The sequence below is a fragment of the Bos indicus genome, chromosome 6, assembly GCF_029378745.1.
Source record: "Bos indicus isolate NIAB-ARS_2022 breed Sahiwal x Tharparkar chromosome 6, NIAB-ARS_B.indTharparkar_mat_pri_1.0, whole genome shotgun sequence".
Lineage (NCBI taxonomy): Eukaryota > Metazoa > Chordata > Mammalia > Artiodactyla > Bovidae > Bos > Bos indicus.
The window spans coordinates 31,525,756-31,548,243 of NC_091765.1; the positions used below are offsets into that span (position 1 = coordinate 31,525,756).

General features: G+C 38.8%; 1 protein-coding gene across 1 annotated transcript in view; it reads right to left on the reverse strand.

The window, feature by feature from the left end:
* Positions 1-2,328: 2,328 nt before the first annotated feature.
* The window catches only part of GRID2 (glutamate ionotropic receptor delta type subunit 2), a 1,601,543-nt gene continuing 1,581,383 nt past the window's right edge, over positions 2,329-22,488 (reverse strand). Inside the window, exons 15-16 of the mRNA XM_019962451.2 lie at positions 8,693-8,933; positions 2,329-6,014 (exon numbers count right to left, since the gene is read on the reverse strand). Coding sequence (XP_019818010.1) covers positions 5,592-6,014; positions 8,693-8,933 — 664 coding nt within the window. The 3' untranslated portion in view covers positions 2,329-5,591. The remainder of the gene's footprint in view (positions 6,015-8,692; positions 8,934-22,488) is intronic.

The following is a 22,488-nucleotide window of genomic DNA, read 5'->3' on the forward strand; positions in this document are numbered from 1 at the left end:
GTGAGTAAGCAAACTGTAATTTGTCCAATACTGATGTTTAATTTTTTAAATTAAAAATAGCCATAAGTATAGGCTACTTGATTCCTAGAATTTTCAATAGCACCAATTTAAAAATAAAACAACTTTAAAAATTAAAGTTTGCCTCTACTTCTACTTCAAATTTTATGGCAGGAAAATTACCTATTAAAATATTTGTATTTATTATTCTGTCCCTCTCTGGTTCTGACATTTTACTGTTCTTTGATTTTGTGACATATGCTTCTTCTTTTGAAATAGCTGCTATGAAAGCTTAGTTTTTAATGAATGATAATTAGTGTAAAAATTTTGGAATTTTCTATCATATCACAGACAATTTGAGACTTTTGAAATATGTTGCCAATTCAATAGGTTGGAACCTATAGAGTTTTTCCGAAAGGAAAAAGGGGCCTCATTCTTAACGAAGTCCAGAAAGGTATGTTTGTGGCACAAGGTAGGTAACAAGTGCAGACACAACAGTTTCTCATCTCCACTGGGAATAAATCCCAGAAACGCGCAAAATCAGTCCAAAGACGACCCTTTGTCTTAAATGGTGTGTAATAGCAAGTTAGGGTAGAGCTTTTAGATATGCAAAAATTTATCAACTTTGAACAATATTTGCTTTGTTCCATTGTTCCACTAATATTCCATGGAAACAAACAAAAGCTACTGAAAAAAAGAAAGTAGGCAAAGTCAGGTGAGAAAACCAGCGGCAGCTCATTTAGTGTTTCTGTTCCCACGGCAGGCTGAATCGTTAGGTGGTGCGGGCGCTCTGTGCCTCTGTGCAGCTCTGCAAAATGCAACAAAACCACGTCTTTTTTGTTCTCCTGGGGGTGTGTGTGGATTGGAGGCTGTCCTCGTGGTGGGCAGCCTGTAAAACACTTTACTTTCATCCGGATCCTAGGTCACGGTGTATCCTGTGTCTTAGGAGACAGGAACAGTAACTAGGAGCCTTATTTGCAATTCAAATAAAAATTTATGAAAGTTGAAGAGTAGCCTGAATAAGATTTCTTGTGTTTGGTCCCTCTGAAGCAAGTTGTTGGAAAGTCTACAGTGCTCTAATCATCCCGAGGGATTATCTGCAGGGACAGAAAATGAGCGTCCTGGTCTGTGCCACTCTGATGCGGATGCCTGAGGGAAGGAATCAGTCTTCGAGTCCTATGGACCAGGAGCACGGGTTAGACAGCAGTTTCCCCGTGTCGCAGGGTGATTTTCATGTTTTTGAAAATTTGGCCTCATGGTCTGGCATTTTGGGAGATTTCCAAGTCTTCCTTGTGGAAGGAATCTGAATCTAAGATGGCGGACTCAGTCAGCGCATGAGAACTTCCAGGATGGACTGGTCCAGTCAGCTGGACTGTCCAGGCCCCTGAGGAGATACTGGTTTGGGGTGACTAATTCTGCCACCCTAGAAAGTCTGTAAGGTGGCCCCCACATCCTGCATGTTGAGTAAGGACAAGGAAAGGCCGGTGCCCTCGAACACATCCAGACCCATTCGTGAAAATGTCTTCATCTGTGTGATGTGTAACTGCTTAGCACTGTGGCTTTACGTAACAGGTTTTCAGTCAACACTAACAGAATTGAATTATATCTATCAAATCTAAGAAGCTTTATCTCCTAATTTTTCAATGTCAGGTAAGTCATTTCCATCCAAGGGAGCTCATAGATGCTACCTCATGAGATGGTGCTTATTAAAATTTGCTGAGGGACTTCCCTGGTGGTCCAGTGGCTAAGACTGTACTTCCATCTCAGGGGGCCCAGGTTCGATTCCCGGTCAGGGAACTAGATCTCCACATGCTGCAACTAAGACCTGGTGCAGCCAAATAAATAAATGTTTTTTAAAAAAATCGAAATGATTTTTATAAAATGTCACAATTACTAGTCATTTATTAATATCTGATCACAAGGACTGGATAAAAGATTCATTTTTAGAAATAAAAACACTCTAGAGGGAAGCCCATTTCTAGTGAGCCCATTGTGTTTTATCAATTATCATGAGATGTATATTTAAGAATAAAAGCTATGTTTACTAGCACAAAAGTTATTAGCTCTGATTCATTTACTATTCTCATAATTCAAAATGTGTTTCACCATCCCAAAATTCTGATTATAGAATACTTATAATTTGTTATCCAATTTTGTAGCTTTAAAGGTATTATGTAGGATAAATTGATTTTTCTCATCTTTCTTTCTAATTGATGAAGCAAAGTACCGTCCAGCAAAGTCTATTTTTTAAAGTATTTATTCAGTTGACAACCAACCAAACTAAAAGAGATGAAAAATAACATAATTGAGAAAATGACAAATTGCCTGTAGTTCATTATGTATGAGGAAGAAAGAAGGTCTCACAATTTTCTAATGTAGAATTAAACCAAAACCCTGTACATAACTTCTGATGGGGTTGAAAGGGACAACCAATTCTCTTAATAATTCACCAGTGGAATAAGTTTGACATCTGAGTGGAATAAAAGTATGTGTATGTAGGGTGTTTGTCTTGTTTTGAAATAAGCAAGTTTGGTGGAAGTGGTGAGGGTCAGGGTGAGCACTGGGCTAACGGAAGTACCACAGGGCGGAAGCAAGATGCCCCAAGTCCCGCCACTAGCTGCGACCTGATGCAGCTTGAGGTCCTCACTTTCCCATCTGTAAAATGAGAAGGTGAATCAGATGCTCTAAGTGGTCCCGGAAGAGGAAGGAAGGTTCTAGAGATTTGCAGCCTAAGCTTGGCGAGAGAGGAGGGGGTGGAGTCTTTGTACCTGAGCCATTCCTCAAATGCACCACCGATTAGGCTCTGAGTGAGCGTGACTGACGCACAGCAGAGTTTAAAAAGACTCAGATTGTCAAATATTGGGGAGAGTCACAGCTTCTCAGCATCTTATGTTTTCTTATCTGTAAAATAGTCTAGCTTGCTACAGTTCCTTCTAGTTTCAACATTTAAAAATCATAGAAAAGTAGAGATTTTAAGCTAAATTGAATATGTTTTCAGATATATCTCCATTGAATGAATTAAATGCTAGAAGAATTAAATATGGTAGTTCAAATGCAGAAAATAACACTCTATTAGAAATAACGTGGGAGTCAATTTCCAAATTAATAGATTCAGCATAATGAATATTTCCCCAACAGCAAAGCAAATATTAATACACAAATTCTAAGTTTAATAATTACCTTTAACTTTTTTTAAAAGTAACAAACCCTCATCCTACTATTATTATAATGGCTGCATTGTTTACATGAAACAGGATAAATCTTTCCCAAAAAGGTGCTCATGAGATGTTCACAAAGGAAAACAAATATATCATTGATTCAAATAGTCTCTAATAGTAGAAGGCAGTCTTGAATCGGTTTAGAACATCAGTTGGTACTGTTTCTAGAAAGCCACTCATAGTATCGTTCTTCTAGCAAAACTTAATGTGTGTTATGCTTTAGTTCAAGATAAATTTTTAGAAAAATTCAGTTCTATCTGTGAGAGGGTAAGCATTTTCAAATTGTATAGTTAAGACTTCAATGGTAGGAGCAAGTTTAGAAAACATTTTTATTAGACAAATTATTTAGACAAATTATACACAGAAAGCTCTGTCACTCATAACTGAGGCCTTCAAAAAGTGGTTTGTGTATTTGTATAATAGGCAATACATCAAAATAGGCCTATTTTAAATATTGTACATGGTTAACAGTTTGTTGATAGCTAAAATCACTGCAACATCTGGTATGTCCCTATATAGCTTGTTGTAAAGGTTTTTTGTTTTAAAATCAGAGTCGTGAATGAGATCATGGATGTTACAAGGGAAAACAAGTTGTGCATGCACTTAGATACTTGTTACCCTGGAAACAAAATGGTTTCGCATGATAAGAAAATTTTCTGCCTTACACAGTAGACAATATTTGACAATTTAGTACAAAAACAGTGACAGGACAAGATGCTCCCCAGAACAGAATTAGCATCAAAATATAATATACCTTAAGAATATATCTTTTAATTTCTCCTAAAGCAAATCACATAGGTTGATTCCTATATCAATCCTAGCCACGGAATGAATTAGAATAAAGTAAGTCTATGGCTGCGTAAAAACACGGGATAAGTTCTTGCTTCCTACTTACCACATTTTAATTGAAGGATTACAAACAAAACTCTTTCTACGTTTCTAAAAGGTGAGAATGCTACTTTCAAAGGATTGTGCACAGAGGCACTGTTTTTGTTGTCATCCTTCTACACACTTGGCACTAATGTAAAAAATACATGACTCCTCCAAATAGAACTGAATAAAAAAGGGGGTGAAGGTGAGAGCCCGGTAGGGTTGTTATATTTTCTTCTTTAGGATAATGTATGACAGTAATTAAGGCCACATCAATATTTCTTCAGGGCTCCCATCTCTCCCCAACTGCAGTTGTATTGATTGGCTCACTGCTTTGGAAGAGAATTTATTAACCTCCAATGATCTACATCTAAACTCGGATAGAGCTCTCTGTGCTGTGGTGGATGTGGTTCGGCTAACAACATTTTCCATTTAGATAATTAATTAAAAGTAAAATTATCAAGGTTAGCTTTATACATTGCTGAATAACAAATGCAGAAATCTATTCAAATGAGTTACATCTAGGAACAAATATTAAATCGCCCTGGATGTTTTAATAACAAAAGTATAAAATATTCTCTGTTGGCAAACAATGCGAGTCAGAATAACATTAAAGCAACCTGCCTTTTCTAACTGAAAAGACCCCCTGCACTATACATAGTTCCTGTATACAATACTTTTTTTTTTTTAAACTAAAGCTTTATTAAATGAATTGCAATAGCAATGGCCGCCTTTGAATATATATACACATTATATAGGTGCATATATATGTATATATGAGATACTAATTTATTTAACACAATAGAGGCTGCTGCCATATGATAAAGTTTACTGTACATAAGCAAAAAAACCTTTTTAATACTGTACAATCACATAAAGGTCATATGCACTGTTGCAGTGCAAGAGTAGTTTTAACTGTAGTCTTGACTGGCATATTAATGGCTTTTTTGTAATCCTACAAAATTGCATTCTCATATTATGTGGCCTGAATGGTCTTTAAATTATTCTATAAACACTGCAGGGGTTGCCTTTGGTCCATAGTCAAAGGACACTCGACAGCAGTGGAGCATTTTATGGATGCAGCAGAAGAATGTAAAAAGACTGAAGTTATTGCAATTATAGTTTTAAAAATAGAGAAATGTTACAGAAGAGGCCTTTATGTAAAATTAATCCTGCATATACTCCTAGTATACTCAGTGCATGTTTCCTATTCTTGAAGTACAGTATATGAAAAGCAGTCTAATAGGATCCTAGTATACTACCTTCTGGGGGAACAAATTGAGTAATGAAACAACGTGGAAGAAGATGTCTGGGAAGAGAGGGAAGAAGAGAGAGAAAGAAGTAGAGGAGAGAGAAGAGGGAGAGGGTAGAGAGAAAGAACTAGAACTGTTACTAATAATCCTGATTTAAAAAAAAAGTTACATCCATGTTAGTCCCACAATCTTACAGTTGCTCCTTGCAAAGGGAGTCCTACAAGAGAAACAGTGGAGAGATTTTGTTGGATTCTCATATGGAAGTGCCTCGGTCTGGATCGTTACCCAGATTGAGCCCCAGGGTAGGAGTTGGTTGATAAGGAATAGATGACATTGTTTTGATAGGACTCCTGAAAAAGCCCCCATTAGGTGCCCTGTGCCTAAAAGGGCCAGTTCGGTGCTCAGGCACGTTGCCAAAAGCGAAACCAGAGGCAGCTTTAGCTGACAGTGTGCGGCTAAGAGTCTGGATCTGCTCTGGGATAAAGGTTGTTGTGGTAATATGAGTGTTCCTGAAATCACTGATTTGCTCCAGTGCTTGTCGTGTTGGCAAAGTGTCAATGTCCAGAGGGGTCAAGTCAATTGACGAGGTGGAAAACTGTTTATGGGGGCTGTCGTCATCTGTGCACAAGCTATTTACACGTCTATGGAGGTGCTCCAGGTCAATTTCCTTGTCATCCTGGAGATGAAGAAAAAGAAGATAAGGTTCTCATCAGTACTAGCTTCCATGGTTAAAAAAATAAAAAGTAGTTCAGCAAACATGATAGGTAATGAACTGAACTTTGGGGTTTGTTCAGTTAACAAATATTTATTGAGCACCTAATATGAGCCGGGCACTGTGCTAGGTTATGGGGGTACCCATATGATTCTAAGATAAGGTTATCTATCTTTTTCTTGCAATGAAAGTTCTTAAATGAGCAAATGCCACATGCAACTACAAAATATGGGAGTAGTAGATGGGTGATTGCCTTCTACGAGAGCAGGGACAGACCCAGGCAAAGTTATACAAACAGAATGTATGGTTTGGGCTGCACATTCCCCCCCCACCCCTCTTCTATTTGCATGCTTCCTCCTTCTTCAGGATGTCTCATTCCAAGTTGGATTTTGTTTCTTTCCTCTATTCACTCCTAACCTTAACTTTCCATTCTTGGAGATAAGTCATACTATGTTGATATGCTAGTTCACACTAAAGTGTTAGTGACTGTTAAAGGGTTATTTCTCTTTCAGCTAGAAACATGTGAGATTGTTTAGAGAGAGCAACATTCAACACAAGAGAATCAGTTTCTGATTGAGGGATTTCATACACTCAAGTTACCTAGAGCCTAAATGATTCAATATTGTGAGGTCAGCAAAAGAAGCTTTAGAGACCCCTTCAAGTCATGATATGTGAGTGACAGCTTCAGTTTAGGGCCAGCTTAATACTAAATGGCCTCTAAATCAAAGACACTTTGAGCTACGCTAATAGAATCTTAGTAAGAAGGTGCTTAATGAAGAAAAAGGAAGTAAAATCTCATATTTCTGGAGTTGAAATTAATTTATAAATTTCTTAGGACTTTCACTAAAAGTGAGCATTAAAGCCCAATATTTGAAAAATAAAACTGGCAGGAAAGAAAATTGTCCTTTTCATCAGTCTTCTTTATAGCCAAGTTCAATAAACAAAATTTATGAGGATTTAATTATATCTAATAAATTAAAATTTAAAATATCTATTAATCATAAAAGAAAATATTTGTTCATATGATCTGGATTAGCTGCTATGAATTAGAAAGGAGGGTGTATTTTTTTCATTGTGCAATTAAAGTGCTCCTCAGTGAAAAATATTTTGATGTGCATCACTGTTTTTCCTTCTCCTTTCTCATTTCAAAATCCAATAAAAATATCCATTAATGCAATATTATCACTGACACTTTAGAGGGTTGAAAGATAGAATTTTATGGTTCCCACAGCAACTATAATGTAGTCATCCATCAACAGATATAATAATGCAAAAATTTAATATCATGTATAGTAATTCAAAATATAAGGAGCTTGGGGAGTCCTTAATTTTCAGATTTTTGAGACTATGATGTCTCGGCTATAATGTTGCATTAATGTGGTCTTTGGCACTGAATCAGTGTCAGTAGAGATACCAGAAGTTTATTCCACAAAGAAAACACTACAGAAAAATCTGATTAATTTTTAGTTTATACCCCACTAATTTAGAATGTATGATCACTCAGACAGGTAGGAAGCTAAAATTTATCTTTGCCAAGCCAAGCTTTTCCTTATATGGTGCTGATCAATTTTTCGTATAAGGTGGTAGGAAGGAATCCTCAGAAAATTTTAGGAAACAATCTGTTTGAAAGAATATATTAACATGCAAAAATCATGCAAATAAGAAGTCATTTTTATTTGCACCTTAAAGCAGATCCTCTTAGGATTTACTTAGGCGTAAGTTAGCCAAGGTCTAGTTACAGAAAGCTTAAAACTGTCTTTCTTTGAAACTATCCAGCAAATCAAATTATTCAGCAAATTCAGGTCATTTTTCATTTCAATTTGTGAAGCTTTAGTGAATATGAGTTCATTATTAAATTCTTTTTTCACCTTTTGATCCAGTGGAAGTAAGATAAATAAATCAAGTAGTTTAACTTCAGATAGTCTCTGAAAATTTATAAATCCCACTTTTTTTTTTTGATGAAAATAAAGCACAGGGCACTTTAAAAGATATATGTAACTCTGAAATTTTTCTTTCAAATCTCTGGAAAAATTTTAATATGGCCCTGGAGTTAAGCTGATCCAGGAGGAAAGATGAAAAATGGAATTCTACATGATTCCATGGTATGGATTTATTAAACTTAGTCATCAAAGGGCTGAAAACATATGATCACTTCTCTAGGTCTACATGCAGACAGAGGGATGCAGTCTCTGGCAGTGAAGAGAAAACTGATTATTTTACTGTAACATTGCATTTCTTAGGCCGAATCTCAGAGACACTAGTAATTTACCTATAAGTTAAACAGCTACTTGAAATAAAATAATAAGTGTCTTCGTTAAATGGTCAAGGGAATCACAGCCTTTAGAAAAATCATAGACCTAGTCTATCCTAAGATTCAGGAGAATTTCAAGGCCCATTATGGCTCATGAAACTGTCAGTCTTTCAAATGCTATCGTTTCCTCTTCATGGATCTGGGATGTCTTAAAAATGAAAATTGGTATTGATCTTACCAATTTTTACATTTCATAAGTTTATTTTCATTCTTCAAGGAAAGAAGAAACAAATCCCACCCCCAACCACCATCCCCTTCCCTGTGATGACCCTCCCTGGAAACACAGCCCACGTGTTCGCTCAACATAGTGCAAAAGCTTTCAATCAAGTACCTCTTTTGATGGAACCCGGGAGCCTTTCCTCTTGTTCCACCACGTCTCCAGCATGGCTATAAAGCAGGAGAGGACAATGCCAGCAGCGAGGATACAAAAAACCCCTGCAAAGCTCTTTATGTCCAGGGCGCCTCCTTTCTGCTTTGTGTCCACTGAGGAGTACAGGTCACACTGCCCATTCTTGGGCCACCATTTGTGCTTCAGAATGTCCATGTCACCATTCTGCTGAAGCTCCAGGATCCTTGGGGTGAAACACACAATCACGTGTTACTGCAGACATGGTAAACTGCCTCAGTCCACAATATATCCGTTAATAACCCCATCTCTAAAGGATGGTGTCTGTCAAGGGGAAATAAACATATAGATTAGCCTATGGGCAGAATGTTAGGACATGCAAAACATTATAAAGTTAAGTTCTTTAGATAAGATTTGTGCCACAAATGCTTTCCTCTCTCCATTCTTATATTCTTCCCTCTCCCCTCTTTTTTTTTTCTTTAATATTCATTTTAGAATCCTAAATATTACCTACCCCCCGCCCTGGTTTATGGTGATGTGTTTTTGCAATTACATTTCGGAGGCACTGTTTTTATGTGGTTTCAAGCTGCTGCAGTTCTGTGTTCCTACCCTATATCCAGAAAGACGCTCTGGATCTTAATGCTTTTACGAAGAACGTTTTGCTGCTTAGAGCAAGATGCTGGCATAATGTCACCCAGCATATGCTACAGACAAAGGAATTCAATTAAACAGACTTCTATTATTTAACACAGTGTGAGAGAAAGCCTTGGGACAAGTCTGAAGTTGATAAAATACATCATTTTGGGTTTTTCACACAACTGATCTAGTTTCCTTTTAATGCCAAAGGCGAAGTAATCTTACCTTGGGGAACAAGAAGAAAAGTTGACCAGAGGCTTTCAGAAGTAGTTAAATTCAAATAAGAAGTACCCTTTTTCTTCTTTTACTCACTTCCGGAGTCTGGGGTGGGGGTGGGGGTAGCTGCAAAGACTGCAGCTTTTAAAATGTATACTTTTCATAGAGTTTTTACTCTCAATTCCAAACTCTTTGGGCTCTACCTCAGACTTGCCTAGTTCTGGCCCTCTTCCAGCTGTGCCCCTTCTCACAGGGTGAGAACAGTCAGGGCCAAGGTCATGAGCATTCCAGAGTGGGTACCATCTGCATAGTTCCCTGACATTTCCTGCCCAGGCAGCTCCGAGTGCCCCGCCAGGGCCCATAAAGGCCTATTTCCATGTCTGATTATGAGAGCAGGTCTCAAAGCGAGGGGTACATACAGGTCTCTGTGGTGGTATTTGGGGGGTGCCAATAGAGTTCAACGTGCAAGCTCAGGCACACACACCTATGTGTGGGAAACCCCTCACTGTGTGGGTGGAAGGGGAACCAGAGGTCAGTTCCTTGTGCCACTGAATCAGCACGGAACTCTTAGCTGGTCATGAATTAGAAACCCAAACCTGATGTCCTAGGGGTCGTGAAGGTATATGTATCAAGATAAGAGGACAGAACATATTTTATCTAGCAGAATTTAACCTGATTCTTATAGTTAGGATTCTCCAGGCAAGAATACCAGAATGCATTGCCATGCCCTCCTCTAGGGGATCTTCCCAATCCATGGATCGAACCCAGGTCTTCTGTATTACGGGCAGATTCTTACCGTCTGAGCCACAGGGAAGCCCAGACTTAGGATGCTGCTGCTGCTGCTAAGTCACTTCAGTCGTGTCCGACTCTGTGCGACCCCATAGACGGCAGCCCACCAGGCTCCCCCGTCCCTGGGATTCTCCAGGCAAGAACACTGCAGTGGGTTGCCATTTCCTCCTCCAATGCATGAAAGTGAAAAGTGAAAGTGAAGTTTCTCAGTCGTGTCCAACTCTTAGCGACCCCATGGACTGCAGCCTACCAGGCTCCTCTGTCCATGGGATTTTCCAGGCAAGAGTACTGGAGTGGGGTGCCATTGCCTTCTCCCAGACTTAGGATATGTGGACCCATATTGTACTCTTGTCCCAGCTCTTGTATTATCTGATGACAGGCTGCTTAAAACTTTGGAGAGAAGCCAATCTGGACAGAATAAATAACTCACTTTCGGTGATGCATTCACCTTTTTTATCTGTTCATGTCATCCACATGTCTATAAGTATGAGCTTGATGATAATCAACATTCAACCAGAGCTAAACAAGAGTAATACCAGCCCTAAGGGCTACGATGGAGAGTTAAGCCTCTATTTCTTAATTTTCATTTTCTTTTGGAGTGTAGTTACTCCAAAAGAATTTTGTCTTAGTTTCAGGTATACAGCAAAGTCATTCAGGTATACATATACATATTATCTATTCTTTTTCAAATTCTTCTTTCATTTGGGTTATTACAGAATATTGAGCAGCATTTCCTATGCTATACCATAGGTTCTTGTTGGTTAATTATTTTAAATATAGCAGTGTGTACATGTCAATCCCAGACTCCCAATCCATCCACCTCTCCCCTCCTGCCCCATAACCAAAAGTTCATTCTCTATGTGTGTGAGTCTATTTTGTAAACAAGTTCATTTGTACCATTTTTTTAAGATTCTGCATATAAGTGATATCATATGATATTTGTCTTTCTCTGAATTACGTCTCTGTCATCTACCTTTGGGTTTTCCCACAGCCTCAGCCCCAGTGACCCTGCTGACACTCTGGGATCAACATTGCATTGGAGCTTCCCTCACAACTTGGACATCTTCCTTATGAAATCGATGGGTCTAAAGTTCTGTTGCTTCAGAGTGTTGCTCAAAAAGGGCAGTAAATGTGAATTTATGAAAATGATTATGAGTGTTAATGGATTCTATTTCACCCTTATTCCAGCCTCCATCCCAGATAAGGTCATTCACATTTCCAGAATTTCCAAAAGTGTGTTCCAAGGGACCCTAGTGCCTAGAGGGTTTCTGCGGGAAAAAAAAAAAAAAAAAAAGTGTGGGGGGGCGGTCTTGTGGTCATCAACTCTGAGCAACACTCTGTTGGAAATTTACCAAAATAAGGCAGTCTATTAAAGGCTTTGAGAAGACCTGTAGAAAAGAAAACGTGTATGATTTTTGTTTACTCCAGCATTTCCTAAATTTATAAGACTTTCATCCCCCTTTCTTATTTGCTTTAGAGCTAAAATTTTGAGGAATATACTTGAGAAATAGTTGCTTGAGCCATAGGAGCAACTCTCTGTGGGCCTGTGAGGCACCACCACCCACATCCTCAACGTCACTTGCTTGGCTTATCTATGAATATCATTCAGATACCATTAGTAAACTGACACTGTAGGTATTTGCCTACCTAAAGACACTAGGTAGTCAGGGCACTACTGAATATATTGAAAGAAAAAATAGTATCCCTAAAAGAAATAACTTCTTCTTAAATGTGAATTTACAGGTACCTGTAAAAATGAAAAGAAACTACAACAGTATCTTCTTAATGAGAACATATCTGAGTACAAAATGAGCTCCCAAATTTCCCTGTCTTTCTACTCCTGCCACACAATATATATTGGTCAGTGTCTGGAAGTGGAAGAGTTTTCCTTCACAGACAGCACTTATCATCATTTGTAATTATTTGTGGTTACTTGATTAATGTCTGTTCCCCTCCAAGAATATGTACTCACCATCTTCCATACTTCCCAACATGGAGCAGGCACATATTTACTTATTTTTAATTTAATTAAAAATTTTTAAATTTTACTTTTAAAAATTTATTTTTAATTGAAGGACAATAGCTTTACATATTATGTTAGTTTCTGCCACACAACAATGTAAATCAGCCATAATTATACAATATCTACCCTCTTTCTTGAGCTTCCCTCCCTTACCCCCCATGGAGCAAGCATATATTTTTGGATTGAATATGCTCAACAGAGTTTTTGGTAAATGAACCCTACCTCCAGAGTCTACTTATTATTTCTTATCATTAATCCTACTTTCTAATTTATTCCATTCCCACCGATTCATCTATTTATTCAATAAATATCTAAATAGTGATTTCACTTCAGGCATTGAGTTGGGTACAAAATTTCCGTTAAACCACAACTGTACATTCAGCTAGCATGCCCTGGTCAACACTGAAATCATTTCAGTGCTCAGTTCATGCTAATTTATTCTTTCATTCGTTCACATATTCATTCAGGAAAGGATTGTTGCTTACTCTTTCTTCTTAGTGCTATCTTGTACCACTTATGATGTGTCCTTATTATTTCAACACCTGGAAAATAACTTGGTTTTTAAAATAATCAAGATATACATATTCTATATCACCCATGTTGATTTCCATAGGAGTAAAGGGCTTTTACCAAGTCTAAAGAATGTGTTTAAAACGGTATAATTTTTTAGGTTTAGCAAGCTGGTGGTAGGAGTTTTTTAGTTTCAGCAAACTGGTAGTAGGAGTTATTGAGGGGAAAAGAAAGAGACTTCTGAGACCTCTGGTGGTGCAGTGGATATGAATCTGCCTGCCCATACAGGGAACATGGGTTCGATCCCTGGTCTGGGAAGATTATACATCCTGCAGGTCAGCTAAGCATGTGGGCCACAACTACTGAGCCAATGATCTAGAGCCCAAGAACTGAACTGAAGCCTGAGTGCTCTTGGGCCTGTGAGCTGTAACTACTGAAGCCCATGTGCCTTAGAGCCCATATGCTGCAACTAGAGAACGCCTGCGCAAAGCAATGAAGAGCCAGGCCAGTCAAAAAAAGAGTTAACCTTCCACACACACTCTAGTTAAAGAAAAAAAAAAAGAGACTTCTCTATGCACCTTCAAGTACCATCACATCGCAAAGATATCTTTATTGGTTGTTCTCATAAAGCACAGGTAACTGAGGCATTGCAGAAGACCCTGTCTTTGGGGATATACAGACAAACTGGGCCAAAGAATTCCTCAGTTAGGCTCTGACCAGCCCACAGCAAATTCCAGGAACACAGACTGACCTGGATTACAGGGCTCTGAGGAAACAGAAGTGTTCTCTAAGTCCAGAGTGCTGCTATACATTTTTCCCACACAATCCAATGATCTTGGAAATTCCCTCAGAACAGTTATACTACACTTTCCTTTCTATTATATAACTAAAACTATTTAAGGATTAGGTAAAGAAAGTTTAGTAAAATCTAATGCACTGCCTTAAAGAACGATGGGATGAGTCCTTACAATTAATAAGATTCTGTTTTTCAAAGCTTCAAAAGCTCTGGCATGTTTAAAAGAGACTTAAAAATCACACTTAAAGGAGAGATTGGCCATTTATTTATAAGCAACACTGATGTTTCGTGTGTGTATGTAATAACGCAAAAATCTAGTTGTAAACTTCTAGTGCAAAGGCAAAGTTTAATCCCATGGAATGATTGTTCTTGTTATATGTGAAATTTCCACAAGATGGCAGTCTTTGCTCATAGAGAGCAAAGTACTAGTCACAGTTAACCTGTGGGTTTGAAACGTGAAAGTATAAACTTTTTGGTGCTGTAAACACTTAAATTAATGAAAACAAAGTTGGGTCTTAGACTGTGATGATTGGATACCTAAAACCTCTTCTTGGAGTATAGTCAGGAAAATTCCTGCCATTTTACTGCAGAGTGATGATATGCTGATTTTGGAGAGTTATGTCGAGAATTAATGAGACCATAAACAAAAGCATCTTGTTCATTGCTTGGCACTTAGTAGGCTACCAAACCTCAAAAGCTAGAATTATTATTGCCAGCATGTGTGACAACCATTCTTTCTCTGAACCTGTTCTGGTACATCTTCTTAATGGCGAATTATATTCCCAGATGAGTCAGTGCATGATTCATGATCCATAGACAAGAACATTGCATTTCCTTCTTTTGTCCAAAAGTATGAAAGCATTTGTAATCTCACTGAACAGAAAAATCTCAGGAGTCCATAAAACTTCACTTGAATTTGAAAATGGCTAATAGATCAATCCTGCTTGCATTATCGATATAAGTGTACAAATTTCAGGGAGAAGGCAAAACAGCCTTCTTTTATATTCAAATAAAAATACCCCACAGGTCTGAAGCATTTATCTTGAAAAGCTTTTTACTTACTTTGAAGATAACAACCTCATTTGTGTGTGAGAATTGCATTAACTATTGACCACTTAACATCCTCCATCACTACTCTAGAAATTGATTTTCAAAATAATATATTTGTGAAAGAACAGGTTGCTGAAAGACAGATGCAAATTTCTAATCCTGCATAGGTAACTTTGATTTTGCCTTTGAAAACTATAGTAGTAGTCTATAGTGTCCTTTCTAATTTTGTTAGGTTTCTGGCTCTTAAATTCCTGCTGAGCTTTAAAAAAGATACTGGTTAGAGGACAGCTGACTTTTTAGTTGCTTCTGCTGGGAAAGAATTTAGAGGTAATCAGAAATTAAAAAGAATAAAGGCAGGATTTCTTTTTTTTTAGGCTATGTACACAGGAATTTCTGTGATTCTTTTGCAATTGGAATTTCCCTCTCATGTTCACAGAAGTATAAACTACTAAACTAAAAAGATTGAAAGTGAAAGTGTTAGTTGCTCAATCATGTCCGACTCTTTGCTACCCCATGGACTGTAGCCCACCAGGCTCCTCTGTCCATGGAATTCTCCAGGCAAGAACACTGGAGTAGGTTGTCATGCCCTTCCCTAGGGTATCTCCCCAAACCAGGGGTCGAACCTGGGTCTTCTGTACTGTGGGCAGATTCTTTACCATCTGAGACACCAGAGAAGCTCCCCAAAGACTGAAGACATCCTTTATTCTCTCTACTTGCCTCCACTCAGTCTATGGATGAGGAAACTGAACCAGAGAGAACAGTCATACTCCCAAATCATCACATTCAACACACACAAAATAATTTACATATTACGGTCATCAGAGGCTCTTTGCAGCCAGAGGTAAAAATGCCATGGTTCCAGCCACTGCAGTCCATGCCTTGGCTGTCCTGAGGGCTGAAGGGATTGATATTTTAGCAATATTCTGTGCATCATCTAAGACACATCTGTTGGGAAGCACTGCTGTAGAGATTAAATGATTTTCTCACTGATTGACACAGAGTAAATAGTTCAGTTGGGGCTAGAACTCAGGTTTGTCCCCCACTACTTTCCCCTCTGTTATACTACACAGCCTCTGCTGCTGCTAAGTTGCTTCAGTGGTGTCCGATTCTGTGCGACCCCATAGACGGCAGCACACCAGACTCCCCCGTCCCTGGGATTCTCCAGGCAAGAACACTGGAGTGGGTTGCCATTTCCTTCTCCAATGCATGAAAGTGAAAAGTGAAATTGAAGTCGCTCAGTCATGTCAGATTCTTCGCGACCCCATGGACTGCAGCCTACCAGGCTCCTCCGTCCATGGGATTTTCCAGTACTGGAGTGGGGTGCCATTGCCTTCTCCGATACAGCCTCTAATATGCAACTATTTGGAGAAGACCCATCTCTTTTAGTTTCAGAGATGTGTTAGACGCCGAGTAAAATTTTCATCAATATGTTCCTTCAAATCACACGATATAATTGTAGCATGATTGCAAATTTATTCATGCTACAATTTGGGTGTACAAAAAAATACAGCATTTCTCTAGAACGTAATTGATTTTCCTAAGGAGGAATGGGCCTGCTGAGCAGTGGGAACCAAACTAAAATTAGCTCTAGGAGTTAAAATTTAATCTGCTCTAATAATTTAACATGTCTCTAGCTTCAGCTCAATTTACTTGAATGAATTACTGCATCTTCCCCATTCCTCCCGGTTCCTTTGGTCTTTTCCAAGATGGCATCAGGGTTCATGGGGGATGACATTATGTCTCCTATGTGGGTATTTGGTATGAGGGGCTGCTGGCCTCTTGCTGGTGCTTGGACCTGCCCTGGCAGAGATTCCCTGGGGCTGGGCCCAGCCCTTAGATACCGACTGGTGACTGCTGCTAAAGTCAGCCAAGGCGTGTGTGTGTGTGTGTGTGTGTGTGTGCACGCGCATGCATGCGCGCATGCACGCTCAATCATGTCCAACTCTTTGTGACCCCCCCCATTAACTGCAGCCCACCAGGTTCCTTTGTCCATGGGATTCTCCAGGCAAGAATACTGGAGTGCTGCCATTCTCTTCTCCAGGGGATCTTTCCAAATGAGGGACTGAACCCATGTCTCCCGCATTGTGGGCAGATTCTTTATCACTGAGCCACCAGGGAAGCGTGTTGAGTCTGTTAAACTTGGCTAACGTCTTTCTCAGCTTCTCTAGGGTTTGTAGCCTCCTCCCTACTCACCCAGCCTCTGACATGCTATAGCCTTTCTCAGCTTCTACCCTTTTCTTCACCCAGCCCCTGACTATTCTGTAGTCCTTTAGACAACTACTTTAGTGTCACCTTGTCATCACTGGGGGTGCCAAGGGTGGTCTATGTGCTCTTCCTTAACTTATCTCCCACATGGGAGGAAGGGAGGCCTGGGAATGAAGGTGGAACTTCCGCTGTCTCCTGACAGTGTGGCCGTGGCATCTCACACATCTGAGGTCTTCTCTGTTGGTGCAGAACCCGATGGGCCCAGGGAGCACCCCTAAGAAACACAGGGTGGGACGGATGCTCAAGATGGACGGGATATGTGTACAAATAGCTGATTCTTGTTGTTGTACAGCAGAAACTAGCTATGTTTGTACAGCTATGACAAACCTAGACAGCATATTAAAAAGCAGAGACATTACTTTGCTGACAAAGGTCTGTATAGTTGAAGCTATGGTTTTTCCAGTAGTCATGTATGGATGTGAGAGTTGGACTATAAAGAAAGCTGAATGCCAAAGAATTGATGCTTTTGAACTGTGGTGTTGGAGAAGATTCCTGAGTCCCTTGGACTGCAATGAGATCAAACCAGTAAATCCTAAAGGAAATCAATCCTGAATATTCACTGGAAGGACTGATGCTAAAGTTGAAGCTCCAATACTTTGGCCACCTGATGCGAAGAACTGACTCATTGGAAAAGACCCTGATGCTGGGAAAGATTGAAGGTGGGAGGAGAAGGGGACGACAGAGGATGAGATAGTTGGATGGCATCACTGACTCAACGGACATGAATTTGAGCAAACTCCGGGAGTTGGTGATGGACAGGGAGGCCTGGCTTTTTGTAGTCCATGGGATCGCAGAGTCGGACACGACTGAGCGATTGAACTAAACTGACAGCAGAAACGGATACAATATTGTAAAGCAATTATACTCCAATTAAAAAATTTTTAAAAATGAATGTTTTGAACGAAAAATAAGAAAACTCTAATGGGAAGAGAAGTATCAAGCCCTCTACTCTTGTGCCTTTTAATCTACCAGATGTCTGTCTCTCCACTTGCCCATTTCCTTTCCCTTCCCTTTCCCTCTCTTGGAAACCCCCGGCCAGAAGAGGTACAGATTCCCTGGATATTCTTCTTATCCCCCAGGACTAAAATTTTCTTGGTGTTTCACCATAGTAAAAGGGAGTTTTAGCTACATAATGATAGAAACTCTTTGATCTATACCTCTAGGCATTTCCTCAATTTGCAAGTACTGAGGCAACTCAGAGATAGGGATTGGTGAGGATGAAAATACATCTTTTAATATCTCAAAACATTTATTTGTTACATACTTTGAGTTTGATGTAACCAAATTAAAAATACACTTAGGAGTCTCTTAGTAATGTTAATGTTATTTGTCACTGAGAAAGAAATTTGGGACTAACTGAAAAAAAAAAGTATTTTTTTGACACAGCAAGTACATCTGTTTTGACCTGGAAAAGGTGGCACTAGTGGTAAAGAATCCATCTGCCAATGCAGGAGATGCAAGAGAAGTGAGTTTGATCCCTGGGTCAGGAAGATCCTCTGGAGTAGGAAATGGCAACCCACTCCAGGATTCTTTTCTTGCCTGGAAAATCCCACGGACAGAGGAGTCTGGTGAGCTACAGTCCATAGTCCATGGGGTCCCAAAGAGTCATACACATACACACACACACACACACACGCGCGCACACACACACACACACACACACACTAAACCATTTGCTGCGTGTTCACAAATTTTTCCTCTCTATGGATACTGAGAAAGAATTAACAATAGCATGCAGAGGATTTTCAAAAAATAGGAGCTCAAAAGGTTTCTCATTCATCCATCTCTTCTTTAGTTATGGTTTTGGAAAATGTAGGTGAACTTGGACTAAAGCCAAAACACTTATCAAAGACTCAGATTTAGCATTCGATTAAGTGGAGTGACCCTCTGATTGGCATGTTTGTTATCACTATTTAAAGATCAGAGTTGTAAAAACAAATTCAACTTCCCATGAATCAGACATTAGTTGATTTTTTTAAAGTAAAATCTCTAAACGATCAGTTAGGAGTATTAGATACAACAAATATTTATTGATAACATTTAATAGCTCAGTAATACCAATAGCCTAAAGGAGGCTATTGGAAGGATTTCTTTTGTTTAATTTGAACTTTATTAACTAGTTCTTCCAGTTAGTTGAATTAAATGCCAGTTGCTTATTCAATCCACTGAGATTGCCTAAAATCATAGATGGGAATACAGCATTTCAAATGAATTCACAAATATCCCCTTTCAGAGCAGGGGTTGGGGCTTCTCAGGTGGCTCAGAGGTAAAGAATCTACCTGCCAATGCAGGAGACACAAGAGACGTGGGTTCAGTCTCTGTGTCAGGATGACCCCCTGCAGTAGGAGATGGCAACCTACTCCAGTATTGTTGCCTGGAGAATTCCATGGACGAGGAGCCTTGTGGGCTCCATGGGGTTGCAGAGTCGGACATGACTGCATATGCATGCAGAGCAGGGATCAGCAAAACTTTTGTGTTAGGGGCGGGATAGTTAATGCTTTAGACTTTGCTACTCAACGTAGCAATGCTTTAGACTTTGCTACTCAACTTTGCTACTCCAGTGCCTTTGTAGTTTCAGAAACAGACCCAAGACAGGTTTGGCTTGATGGTTCTAATTGCTGACTGCTTTAGAAACCCCATAGCAAATAACTCCATGAAGTCAACAAGTTTCCACTTCACTGATGAAGATGTTGAAGTTCAGAGGGCTTAAATGCTTTGGCCAAAGTCACATCATTAGAAAGCATCAGAGTCCGTTTTAATACCAGAGTTTTTGACTCATTCCATTTCTTTAGACTGTATATTTACATATGAGAATAAGTGGTAATACTTGCTGTTAATACATGTGTGTCTTTAAATGAATACAGAGCTATCGTGTATTGATTTTGTATTCCACCACGTTGAGAAAGAATTCAAGTGAATTTTGGATATCCCTGGTTTTCTGATTATCCTAAAACATACATGTGAACATTTATCCTGAGACTGGAACTACACAGGTTCCAAGACTGACTGCCTTAATTATTCAAGATCATGTAGTATTTGTTGACTGAGTCAACATTTGCTGATTAATCTTTCAGGCAACTGGAGCAACTGAAGTCAAAGAGATATGAACAGATATTATACCACTAAAAGAAACACCAGGGAAGTGACCATGATTAACGAAGAATGGGAAAGACAACTGAATGAGGCAGAAAAGGTGTTGCCTCTTTTAATCAAAAGATATAAAAATGCTTTTTAATTATTCATGACTAGAAATACTGTAAACTAATTAGAATTTTTTTCAGCATTGGTAAAGAGTTACTACAGACAATAAATGAGAATTAAAGCTTGACCAGAAGGGCTCAGGGCCATGAGATCACATTTAACTCCTGCCCAGTGAGGTGAAGTGACCTGCCCACCTCTCCACTACAGGGCCGAGTCAACAGGGCTGGATTTAATCACAAGCTCAGTTATTGCTGAAGACTGCTGCATATCAGAGACCTGCATAAAAAGAGAAGTTTCCTGTCTTGGTTCAAACCTGTTATCTTACTTTCTAATTTGAAGAGTGTAATTTGATAAAATCTTTAATTGGTCAGATCTGGTTTTCTTATTAAGAAAGCAGTGTTCATATCCTTATGTAGTAACTAAGGCATCCATTTCTCTGTGTATGGGAAATAAAGTGTAAATTCATCCAGAAGACCTATTTTCCAAAGGAACAACAATAATAAACGCATGCACAAGGCTGCAAAGTTTATAAAGCACTTAGCAAAAACATTGCCTATCATTTGATTTACTTAAAATAACTTTGTGAGGGAGGAATTATAGTGACTGATTGAATGATTGATTGATCCCTCCCCCCGCCTTACTCCTTATTCTTTCTAAGGCCTTCAGAAGTCTGATGCTATTAACTTCTCATTTTAAAACTGAGGAGATTGAGACTAAGAGGTGAAGAAAATTTCCTAAGGTTGCAGGGCTGATAAGTGATGCAGCCAGCTCTCAAACTCGGGTCTTCTGACTTCTGCGTGGTTTTTGAATTTGCTGTCAAGATTTCTGGCATCCCTAAAGAAAACCTGTATAATTGGAAGCTGCCTCTTGATTTCCAGGCACTTTATTAGCTGAGGATTTGACTACTCAAGTGCCTTGGATAACATGTATTCCATTGTATCCATTAACAAACATTACAGTTTGTGTAACACATCCTGTTGTCCCAAGAGAGCTCCATGAATATCACATGAGTTCATTAATCTCTCTGTGATTAGAATAAACGTCAGATGAATTCATTATCATGAGGCACTTCAGGGACTTTGCCAATGTTATCAAAACGAGGCAGTGTGTTCAAAATAAGTAAGTCCTTACTCATAAGTCAACATGTTGTGAAGTTTCTATTTATGTTAGGCAAACTTCTGTGGTCATTAACTCATTGAAAATTTTCCTTAAACAATAGCCTACCAAGGGTATAATACTTATTGAATAACATTTAACTGTTTTTAAAACTGCATTTTAAGCTTTAACACTTAAAATAATTTTATGTTCCTGTACTGATGAGATTTTTGTGGTGGCTAAGAATAATCATACTTTATAGACATGCTATTTGGTTGAAGATGAACCTTAAAGTTGACATATATGATGCTCATTAAAATCGCTTTCTCTAGGTAGAGTCATCTCCTCCCACCTCAAGTCTTGCACTGTCTAAGGGGGCAAAACCAGTCTTGTTCACAGAGAAGCAATTGCTTGAAAAATCAAATTAGTAACATGATGGATCTCAAGACTTTGGTGACTAGTGAACTTTAATTATTATATATTTTATGTGTTTATGCTGGCAGTAAAAGTCAAGCACTCATTACAGAAATGGCAGACATGATCTTTCATAAAATGAGTGCTGGGCGGCAAATGAATAGATAATCAGGATAATGAAAGCAAGCCAGAAAGACGTTGGAGAGCTGAAAAGACCCTTGACAATGGCTCCCACTGAGATAGAGGGCATAATTGCAATTGGAAAGAAAACACTTTGGGTGATCTTTTAAAATGTCAGCATCATCCTTAAGCTCAATGTGATATTTAGGTTATAGGGTAAAGGGGAAAAATTCTTTCATTCTGCAGTGAGAAACTGGCAGTGATCATCTCTGCTTACAGTCGCTCTTCAGGCAATAAAAAATCTTCTCATCCAGACCTTTCAAATGCTTGTTTATGAAAAAGGGTCATAAAGTCAAACTTATTTTGCTTAGTGTATTGTATACATTTCATGAATATTTTCATGTCTTTGAGTCTGACAACTAAAGCTTAAATTAAGTGGGATCTTGATATTTGCATTATGTATAAAAAGATAAAGCTGTGATATGTTTCTTTGGCATAGCCTAGGAGACAGAAGATGACGGAAAAGGAAACTTTTGACCAAGCAAACATTTTCATGAATATTTTCATAAACATTGAAGTTTTTGTAAGTTGAATAACAACTTAAATATATAGAAGTAAGTTGTTTTTCTAAGACCTGTTTTAGTAGTAGGTACTTTAATAACTGGC